General features: G+C 38.2%; 1 protein-coding gene across 6 annotated transcripts in view; it reads left to right on the forward strand.

Moving 5' to 3' along the window:
* LOC118403189 (INO80 complex subunit D-like) overlaps positions 1 to 11,491 on the forward strand; it is a 34,845-nt gene continuing 23,354 nt past the window's right edge. The window contains exons 1-2 of one of the 6 annotated variants that reach the window (XM_035801755.1): positions 1 to 728; positions 6,856 to 6,905. Coding sequence is in view for 1 of the 6 variants with exons in the window: in XM_035801754.1 (XP_035657647.1) it covers positions 695 to 728 (34 nt within the window). In the remaining 5 variants the exon portion in view is untranslated. The other 5 variants (XM_035801756.1, XM_035801757.1, XM_035801754.1 and 2 more) reach the window with 5 other exon arrangements.

Genomic DNA, 11,491 nt, shown 5'->3' on the forward strand with positions numbered 1-11,491 from the left:
ATGCAGCGAAGCTGTCGGAGCCAGGAATTTAAATGGCAATGAGTCATATCTTCTACACTGATAGAAAATGGAGTTAGCTACAACCTAGGAGTGCAAGTTGGTAAATTTGGGAGAAAGATAGCAAGCTTTGTAGGTGCAGTGAATATTGTTGAGCCTGGAGCGATGGATTGCAATTCTGCACGAGCTGCTGTGCCTGGAAACCACTTGAGATCGGTTACCATCCTGGGAATCGATTGACCAATCAGAGCACAGGGCTAAATAAATTAATTGCACCTCTGACCAATCAGCATGGAGGAAACCGCCCCGCAATTATCACGTGAAGTTGGAGTCTGGCTAAAATGGCGAATGATTTTCTACCCTTGATGTTGTTGTTTTACCGACTTTTTCCTCAAAATCTCCACAAACGGAAGGAGAAAGAGCAAAGATTTTGCTCGAATGTTAAAGTATGGACTGATCTACAATAAACTTGTGATTTTCTCAGCGCTTCGCGGCCCCTGTAGCTAGCAAACTGCGCACACAAATGTGGTAGTGAGCCGAGGGCTGTTGTCTGGTGTGTCATTCAATCTGGCCAGGGTTGATTATGTAGGGGGCGACTCCCGGGCCTTTGATCGCTCAGCTCGGCGGCCATAGCTTCGTCCGTGGTTTTGCCAGTACCACAGGCCGCCAAACCGCCCGAATTCAGCACGATTTCCACATGACCGAGGCAACTCTAGTCCAACATGGCCCATGTAAGTGCTGAATATTACCTCCTCGGTGTAACATGGTGTCTGTGCCGTGCGCATTTCGGGGTGGATTTTATTTTCGGGGCGCCCCAAATTCCCCGCAATTTCCTGTTCCTTCTGCGCCCAGCCATCCGCCCGAGACGCAGCCAGTATTCTCCTACATATCCTCAACAAACGTAGGGAAATCTACCCAGGAAAGGTAGGCCAGATATGTGGTCACAAGTGGGGCAAATCTGCCCGAGAAAATGGATCCTATCGGTCCGTAATTCCTCTCGGTGCGGGGCAGCAGATGGGGCCGTCGACAGATTGTGCTTTGTTCGGGGGGCCCCCGTCCCTCCCCACCGCAAATTGTATGCATAGTTGGGTGCACAAACATAGCCTGGGCTGGTCAGATCAGCCTGAAATTCTTCCTGGGTGTTTCTCGGGCAAAAATGAGGTATGATACCGTCCATTTTGTGGCTTTTCTTCGGTAGGTGTCGCTGATAAGGCGGGGGACGTCTCCAAGGGTGGGAGGGGGGCAGCTTCTGCGTTTGCTGGTTTCATTTCCTGTAAATTCCTCAATTTTGTGACTGTTTTCCCGCATGTTTATTAACGCTATCAGGTGGTATGATGGAAAATATGACACTTAGACATCCTTAGAAAATATTGAATTCAAATATTGTGGGTTGTGTCACCGATTTGGGACACAAATAGGGCTATATTTGTCTGAATTGGCCAGTCAAAATGACCTCTTCTGAAATGACATTGTCTAATAATATTCCAAAAATATGCCATAATTGTGCTCCAAAATGATCAAAAATCGCCACACAGATTCTTCAGCTTACGCCTTTATATGTTTTGATTCATAGATATGACTGTACCTCGGAATACAGGTCAAAAGTACCCCCATTTATCAGAAGTTTCAGCTATTTTTGCCATCAAAACATTCTATATGAAACCAAAATAGTCTCCATGAACCTGTCTCTATGTCCCTGGAATTTATCATATCATATCACTGATTAATATGCCTCTCAATATACAAAATGATATGTTGGTTAGGGCTAATACAGAATGTTGATATTATAACACAGATGCATGATTATAGACGACACCATCGTAAAATGATGTCAGCAGTTTTCATTGTCATTGTTACATTTCGGGGTCATATTATGTGCAATATAAACATTGAAATTACATTACATTGGCATTAGAAAGGAATTTTGTACATTCACAGGAAGAGTTTTTTTAGGTTGAAATAGGATACTTTGCTGTTATTTTCTTGCATATTAGTTATTACTTTTTTAAGGAAATTTGGGTTTCTAGGACAGCATCGTTGACTTTTATTGGAGATGTTATCTAATTCTATAAATAGTGATGATATATGTTATCTTTGCTTCATATTAAGAGTTTATGTTTTGTTGCAGTATGGCTTCTATTTTATTGTCATACCCTAATTGGAGGACAATGCAGGTGTATAGCACAAAGGTTTAAAAAGTTAAACTTGTTGTTTCCGCAAATGTCAATTCTATCTGATGTGGATAACGTCAGTAGATATAAAAGAACGAAATCCATTTTGAAATGAATCAGTTGTTAATTTCAAATGATTACGATGGAACTATCACCCAAATCAACTGTACCGTTGTTAGAAAGTTTATGTGTGTTGTTTACCAACTGAAACACAAACTGTGAATGGATTTTTTTATTGCATGTCGCCATCTATATTTTCAGATGAAATAATCTCTCCCCAACTTGTACACCTTGACCAATTTATAATTCTATGTAGTCTAGAAATTCCAAGCAGGTGTTTTGACCCTAACGTAGGTAACATCACTACAGATGTAAGCCCATACATATAACGTTAACTTTAAAGTGTAACATTACATTATAGAATTGAAAAGTTTAAACAATTTTTTTTTCAGAAAAAAAACAACATTGCCATTTAACTTATGATACCTTTGCCAGTATGTAGTGAATGTATCAACACATTGACTTGTTGAGTAAAAATGAAATAGAACATTTGTTTAGTTTGATTGCGGAGCCATTTCAAGTAATTCTATAAAGAAATACAGCTGCATGTCAGAACTGTCATAAAGAAAGACATGAAAAAGGACTGCTTTGGTACAGGTTTGGAGAGGATGAACAATCTCTGTTTCATTTAACAATTTCAAAGACACTGCAATGTTAGATGTTGCAGGAATGGGGGAGGGGGGCAATACTGTAGGGTATCTGTGTGCTATTTTGTTTTCTTAGTCTTGCAGTTGTAGCTGGTTAATTGTGGCCAATGTCAAGGTCAAAGAAGATTCCTTCTACATCATGTAACGTTACATGTTTTTAATGATTTTTCTAGATGCCATGCATTGTGTGTTTCTCGATGATTTTTGAGGGCCAATTTTGGGTTTTCCCCATGGCAATACAAAAGTATTCTGGTGTAAAAACACTGTTCTAGGAAAAAAAGTGAGAAGCATAAATACCTGTTCTAGATTCATGTATGCACAGTATTTGATGTCTTATAGTTATAACTTATATACCATGCTTTCCCCCGTCTATTTGGTCTTTGCTATCTTGTAATTTTCTTAGGTTTTCTAAAGAAACAGCTGAATATCTAAGAATGGGATATTTGATGATTGTTTCTCAAGTGTTTGAATGTGACAGCTGTTAGCATGGTTGCTTGTTGCTAGTACCTAAGTATTACAGCTGGGATCTAAGTTATCTTAAAGTTTGTTGAAAAACAAAGAGCTCTCTGTTAGGAGACTGCCTATGTTTTAGATTTAATTAAGGATAAGGCTCAAAAGTTCATGTTTATCCTTCAAGGTTAAGTGAACCCAATTTTCAACTATATTTTACTCAACTTCCAAGCAGATGTTAAAGGTACACTGACTGAATCATTGCATTTTCCTCGCTGCCCTTTTCTGTATGAAACTGCATCCTCTGAAAAAAGTGGCGGCAAAATATATCTATGGCCTACCCCAACATCTGCCTGGAGATAAAGTTTTTTGTTCATGTGCTTGTAAGTAGCTTAAAATTGGCAGGGCTCGAAATTCATTTTTGGGATTAGGTGCACTGGTGCACCCAGCTTAAAAAATTGGGTGCACTAAAAAAAATTTGGGTGCACCACTTAAATTTAAGCAATAACTTGAATAATAAAACTTAGTTACAAGCAATCAAATTTTTAAACAAGTACCATGACAGACATTCTAACTTACATGTCAAGAATATGTTATATACTGGTATACTTTGATATCTTTACATACAAATACCTAAGAAAATATTTGGGTGCACCCTGTGCACCCACAGAAAATAATTGGGTGCACAGTTCCAATTTTGGGTGCACCTGGGTGCACATGCACCCAGTATTTCGAGCCCTGATTGGTGATGACAGGATTTAGACAATCAAGATTCTGAGTAACAAATGCAGGCATACATGTACTTTTTTTTAACAACTTTAAAAAAAAAAGTTGTTAAACTGATAATACATGAGATGTTTTGGTCAGAAGGGCCGCTTATCTTTTGTTGATCATAACGTTTTAATACCAGTAGGTCCCTACTTTGAACCCAGTCTGTATATAGTGTCATTAATAACCTAAACCTGGAGGGTTAGGGAGCCTCCTTTCCACTGGGTACTGATCCAAAATTAAATTTGTGCCACATTGATGTCTTGAATATGATACAAAATGCAATTGTATGGTTTTAACATACACCCACCTCCAGCATTGTTCTTAATCTAGGAAATCATGGAACAATACGTCAAATCTTTGCTTACTCAGCTGTTGCAGCCTCCAGTATTACAAGTTGATGAATGTAGTTACTTTCATTTGGAACTGGTTGTCAGGCAGAGATGGATTGCTAGTGGCTGCTTCTACCTTGACCTTAGAAGGTGTCGTTTTAGAAGTTATAGTCCGTGAGGACAGTAGGGAACACTATGAGAATGTATCCTGTCATCTGTTATTGGGAAGAACATCAAACTTGTCTGTAGTGACTACTCAAGAGACGTGAATAGAATGGTCACAGCACGCCAGTAGTCACTAGGCAGTATTCTTAATGCTTGGGTCAGTGGGAAAGGTGATCTTACAGTCCATCAAAAAGTGGCCACGATATACATAACATAGTTAGGTGATGCTTATGCAAAGGTGGTCACTAAGGTTTTAGTACATACATATTCAATTTTATAGCACAAGTTGAACAAGTAGTTTTTCTGTGCTTGTGATCATAAATGTATCTTAAGGATCCTAATACAAACATGATTCTGTCAAGCTTTCATTCAGATTGATAATTCAGATAGAAGCATATTAGCAAGCCTCATTGAGCCTACAAATTGTACTGTCATTTTTGTAGTTATAATACAGTGTTGTTTGAATAGTGTCAAAGAAGACATGCATGGAAAATTGGCCCGTACAAGAAATTGTAATGTACAGTGTATTCCAATTTCTTTTCACATTGTGATTATGATATTTTCTTTCCTATCTGTTTGTCCTAGTGACCCACAAATCGTTGATGATACCATGAGATGATATGTAATTATGTCACACACAGGTGATCAAGGTTTTTACTCTACAATATCAGATCATTTAGCAGGCCATTGACCAATGATAAACATGTATAGAGATGTGAATTTGGCTTGACACATTTAGCCTTGTAATACTTGTATGAATCGTAGATGCATGTTAATATTCTTAAGTGTTATAGCACTTAAAAGTAAATTTTTAGTAAACACACTAAAACAACACTGAAATGTAACAGTTTCCTGACTACATACACGCTGATAAGTATTACCGGTAATCAATGGACATAGAGGAAATACAAACATCAACCTCACAAATCATTCCAGTTCTTGATTCCTGCTGCAAGTTAAACTTCTTCTATGACGTCACAGCGAACAAGGCAGCTGTTTTGGAACCTATTATTGCAGCTCACGTAAAACTTCCTTTTGAGAACAAACAGTGCATAGATTATGTACCATCAAAATATTTGCTTCTGGAAAGAAATTTCAGTCCACAGTGTCATAGTCCATATTGTAGCCCACAATTTCTAACTGCAGCGTGATTCATAACATTTCTTTCTTATTAGGTCACATTTCTGTATTCAAAGCTGAGCTTTCATTTCCTTTATATATACATGCATGACAGTGAAGCGGAGTTCAGAAGAGCTCAGGTGTCTGGCAATATTCCAAACTTCCAAACTATTATTATTATCTGAATGGCGATTCAAAAATTGTACAAGTCCTTTGCCTATAAAAATCTATCGCAAAAGTCTTTTCCATTCCAACAAGTAATTGTTCTTCCAGCTTAAATTGTGTATTGTGGCCAAAAGCTCCTAGTTTTTCCACCATACATTTCAGTAAGCTGCTTTCTCTTCATGTTGCAGTTACAAAGAGAGTGATTACCTAGTGTATATGCAGTGCCCGGAGCTAGTCCAAGCCCAGGCACAAGTGCTCCATCCTCCTGCTATTTCCTTTGCACTTAATGATGTCAAGGTTGTTGAGTACATTTAAATCTTCAAGACCTTTGGATTTAACCAAAAGGTCGCAGGTGGGATAAAGGTATGCACGTAGCTGGCATTCTTCCAGGACCCCTAGAACTAGAAGTGTGTGGATGTTTGTTGATAGTTAGAGTTGTTTTAACCTTACCCTGCTCAAGTTTAATCTTGGCAGAAAATGGAGTCTGAGGATCTAAATTTGTGGCTGATTACTCTTAAGCCCATACATGTATAACAGAAAGGTTTGGCTTATCTGCTTATATATCAGTATTCGAACTGGAATTTTCTTGTGAAAATTGTGCAGTTTAGCATTTGTCTATGGACTTAAGTTTCTTCCCTGCTAACCATGTAACTGACATCACTGTTCAATCACATTCTCACTCACTCACTCACTCACTCACTCACTCACTCACTCACTCACTCACTCACTCACTCACTCACTCACTCACTCACTCACTCACTCACTCACTCATCCCCTTACAACATACATGTACTTGTACTTGTAAGCGTTATATACTATAGATTGCTTGCCAACATACATGAATGAAGCACATCTGTGGAATAAATCTAGTCACCAAAAACGAATGTTAGTGTGAGAAGTGCCAATATCTACTAAAAACAGCTGCAGTATGAATGTTTGCTTTCAACATTTCTGATGCTTTTCTTTGTGTTTGTATCATAGAGGCTGACATTTGATCTTGAGGGAGCAGGTGTAGCTGACAGCCTTTCATGGTACCCAACAGAGTCACTACAGTATATTTGTACATGACCAGGTCTGGTTTAAGCTATGGTCTGTTTTGTGGTACATGTACTTATTGTGCTGTTTCTGTAATCTCCAAGCAGATCATACGGTAGCATAAGATAGTATCAAAAGCTGGCAGAGGAGTGTAGCCTGCCTAGGAGTGTGTTTGGCTACCGGGCAAATGTACACCTTTTGGCTGACTACACTCCTTGGCCAGTTTGGTACTATTCTTATGCCATTGTAGGATCTGCTTGGAGATTACTGTTTCTGATCATCTGGTCATGCTGGTTGCTCGTATGAACATGACTCTCTCTGTCCATCCGTCTATTCATTTGTCTAATTTATTTCTCTTGTCTCTCAAGATCAAGATAGAAAGCATTACTGTCATAATGTGGCTTTCTATTGGAATATGATTACACATTTTTGATAGAACTGTATGACTCCTTGCGTCAAATTTTCTCCGTACCTGGGCAAGAAAATTAGAATGCTGAAAACGTAGGGAATAGGTGGCTGTTTTAAATGGCTCTAAATACCAAGAAATATAATTCTGCACTTCCCTCACCCTTTTTTCAAGTTTAACTCATGGTGAAACCATTACAAATTTACTGCATTAATGAGTTTACTTGTCCATAGAATGCCCTAGATTTTTCTTCCCAGAGCGTACTTCCCCATTCCCCAAATGTGTTGATGTCGAGAAAGCTTTTGTCATGAGCCAGAAAGCGTTCAGTCCAAACATCATTACCCAAACTTCACACCTTATGTATACATTACAGGCTCACAGGTGCAAGGCACACCAGGGTACTGGGGACCAATAAATTACATGTCGGTCTAGACTTAAGAGCTACATTTAATTATGTTCACCAAGAAGGTTTTGGTAGTATAACTTTGCTTGTGGTTAACGTCACGTTACGTAGTATACATGTAAGTCAATGGATTGCTATGGTATGAGGAAAAGGCTTTATCTAACATAGAAATGTAGGCTTTCCTTGATACAGCTGCAAAGCTTGAAGTTTTTGCATCGTTGCACGTTCTGGAAGAGATACGGTCATGATTTTGGGGTAGTAGTATTCAGATAGGCTTTATCTAGGAAGAAGGGAGAAAGTTTGCATCCTCTCTAGTAATGTTGATGTTACTTTTGTGTTACTTGAAACATATTTTTGCAGTGTCGTGATATCGCATCAGAGAGTTCACAAATGAAACCACCACTTCAAGCTTTACAGTACTCAGACTTTGTCCAGTTTTGTTGTTTGAAGAGTCAGAGGGAGAGGGAGAGGAGTAGTTTAGCAGAGGGCCTGGATATTTGACCATGCCCCATAGTAAAGATTGTTATCTGGGTCAACAAACCCCCTGGGATGTGACCTGGTCCATGGACAGGTGCAAGGGTGTGGCTTGTTGCTATGGTGACAGGTGCATGCACAGGATGGGGCCTTTGTAACTGGTGATTTCAATTTGAATCACTAATACATGATGTATACATAACATTAACTTTTTCTGTAAATTTGTTTTTTTCACATTATATAGATTGACTAGTAGACTCTATGTATAGGTACATTAATCCAAATATTTTTCACTTCTAACTCTCAGCCTCATGAAATTAAAAAACTACAAGTCACATTGGCTGTTATACCATTGTAGAGATAACTTTTAGACCAGAGTAAAATTGCCCCCATCTAAGTTATAACGTCTTCATTGCTATTATGCCTTCAAATGATCTAAAAGCTAGTTTAACCAGACATTTTAGAATTGTACGCTTGCTTGCCCACCCTGCATTTTGTTACTTATATCCTCCCCATCAAGAATGTCAGTATGCTTGGAATTCACCTAAACATGCATGCACACATGTACATATGATATACATGTTTGCCATATGATGTCATTGTCAGCGCTCTAAAGTGAAATTGTCCGTAAAACCTCCTTGGAAAGATGATATTTTTTTTCAACCATTGGTTTTTAAAGAATATATTCACACACAACCAGGTTAGGGAGACGGGATTTGGTTTGGGCAAATAAAACTCAAGCACTGGTATCAGTAGTATGTCAATAAAGGATCTTGCATATGGTAAACATGTGGAAGGAAAGTACTGCAAATTCACATACATGTACTTTCACTATGGTTTTACACATGTAATTTGCAGCAAGAGGGAAAGAGTTGTTCACAGTGTTTCAGATTCGTGGTTGAAACAGTTCTCTAGTATAGGAGTAACTCATTGGAAACAATTGCGAAAACTGCAAAAATAAAACTGACTATAAGTTTCTAGATTTACAGTAACTAATTGGTCTGTTGCATGTAGATGTATCAGTGATACCAACAGTTACAACGAGAACAGTGGACACAACTTATTTCAGGTCAAAAGAAATAAATCTCCCTTTTCTGCCTTATTTTCCAGTCTGAGACTAAACAATTACTCTTTCTCATATATTATTCTTTTGTCCTATTCTTTCTTCATTATTATTTTTTTTCTTTTAAAGGTAATGACAGAAGCTGATCAAGTCTTTTTGAAACAAATTACTAATTAGGGATCACTTTTCATTGTAGTTGTTCACTCTTACGTATGTTAACATTGGAGGGTCCTTTTATAATTTATGATTTTTACTATACCACACCCATATTGGTTTAGTGTTATATGGCGCTATTGTGTGCCATGGTCATGTGGTAAAAGAAAATGCTTATCTTGGCTTGGGATTGAAAAATGATAATGCTAGTAAGATGTGTTTTTATGTAACTTTTAAAGTCTTTCAGGAACAAGAATTTCAATTATTTGATGGGTAGATAGAGTTCTATTGTTTTAACATTCCTATATATCATTCCATGGCCCAATTGAGATGACCTACCCAGGGTTGCACTGGTATCTCGCAGTTACCAACTACATGCAATTTGAACCATGAGCTCATGAGTTACACTGCAGTATGCATTTCCAATGTACTGTATTGCTACTGTACTACAGACTGCTAACTCAAAATACTGAAAATCTCCTTTGCCCTTCTGCTTCAAATTCAAAAGTATGTTCCTGCAGCAATAACTGAATTTACAGTAGCTATGTCAAGGCCCCTGTGAGATACGCTTGATATCAGCCCAAAGGCAGCTGCATGTGTGTGAGCCTGTGGAATTGGGAAATATGATTGACTGGTACGTTACTACCCATATCAGGCCAGCGACAGTAGGGGAGGGAAGGAGCCTGTTTGTATCATGGGTTTCTCCAACAGTACACAACCAGAATTCAGATACAGCCATTCTGTATTACTGAATGAATGAATGAAGACCTTTATTGCACATTTTTGCCCCACTGGGCTAAGTACAGGTCACACGGTAAGAATCACATATATGTAACAATGGAAACAATCATACACATCTATATATGCAGATGTGCGTCTAATCTATTCTATGACATTCGACTTCCTCTCGCTTCTTGGTAATTGCATAAATGTAGCTAGCTGTATGGTTGGTTAGAGTTGGTTTATCAAAAGCTGTCAGGAATATAATAAATTTCTCTTTACTGTACAAGTGTCTAAAGTGGGGATATTTACTTAACACATAGTCAAATAAAATGTTCCTATCGCTATCATACAAAGGACAATCCATAGTAAAATGTACATCATCTTCTACTTTCCCTAAACTACAAAATTGGCATATTCTTTGCTCTAGAGGAGTGTGGTTATGTCTTCCTGATTGGATTCGTAATTTGTGGCAACTGATTCTTAGTTTTGTGATGGTAGATCTGTGGCGTACATTGGCAATCTTCAGATATTCTTCTTCTTTATAATATTGTTTTAATAGTCTGTATGTTCGTAGTTTGTTTTTTGCAGTCGCAACTCTTTTATCGTTGTGGATTTCAGATAGAAAGGTCTGGAAATAAATATCTTTTAAACGTTGATAGATTGATGAAATAATTTGAGGTGTACTTGAGATTGTTGACTGGGCGTTTTGCCAGACGAAAGCATAGCCACATTTCTCTAGAGTGTTGCGTACATCAGAGGCCCAACATTTAGCACCTGATGCTTCTAAATCCATTTGGCACAAGAGAGCATCTGCTTGAAGGCTGTCAGCTGGCACATTCTTGCTAAGTCGAATGAAATACTTGATGGTATTTAGGGAGGCCTCCAGATGAATGGGGTACCTCCCTAGTTCTGCCTGTGCTGCGAGATTACTAGCTGTTTTGGGGATATTGAGTGAATATTTACAATGTTTTAGGTGTACAGATTCAATGGGACAATTTTTGGGACTTTTGAGAGTTCCCCATATTTCGGACCCATAAAGTAATATAGGTTTAATACAAGAGTCGAAAAGCTTGTTTTTAACAGCTAGTGGGCAATCGGCTTTGTCAAGTGATTGCCTGATACTAAACAAAGCTTTTAGACCCTTGTTTCTTAGATGTTTGTTGTTGGCCTTGAAGGTGCCAGCTGTACTTACCACTATACCTAAATAACAATATGACATAACAATTTCAATTACATTACCATTAAGCAACAAGAAACAATTCTTTGGTAATCTACCTCCCTTGGTGAAGACAATAATCTTAGTCTTTTTTAAATTCACCTTCAGGTTCCAATGTTAACAATACCTTTCTAATCTAACTAG

The sequence above is a fragment of the Branchiostoma floridae genome, chromosome 16 (genome assembly GCF_000003815.2).
Source record: "Branchiostoma floridae strain S238N-H82 chromosome 16, Bfl_VNyyK, whole genome shotgun sequence".
Taxonomy (NCBI): Eukaryota; Metazoa; Chordata; class Leptocardii; order Amphioxiformes; family Branchiostomatidae; genus Branchiostoma; species Branchiostoma floridae.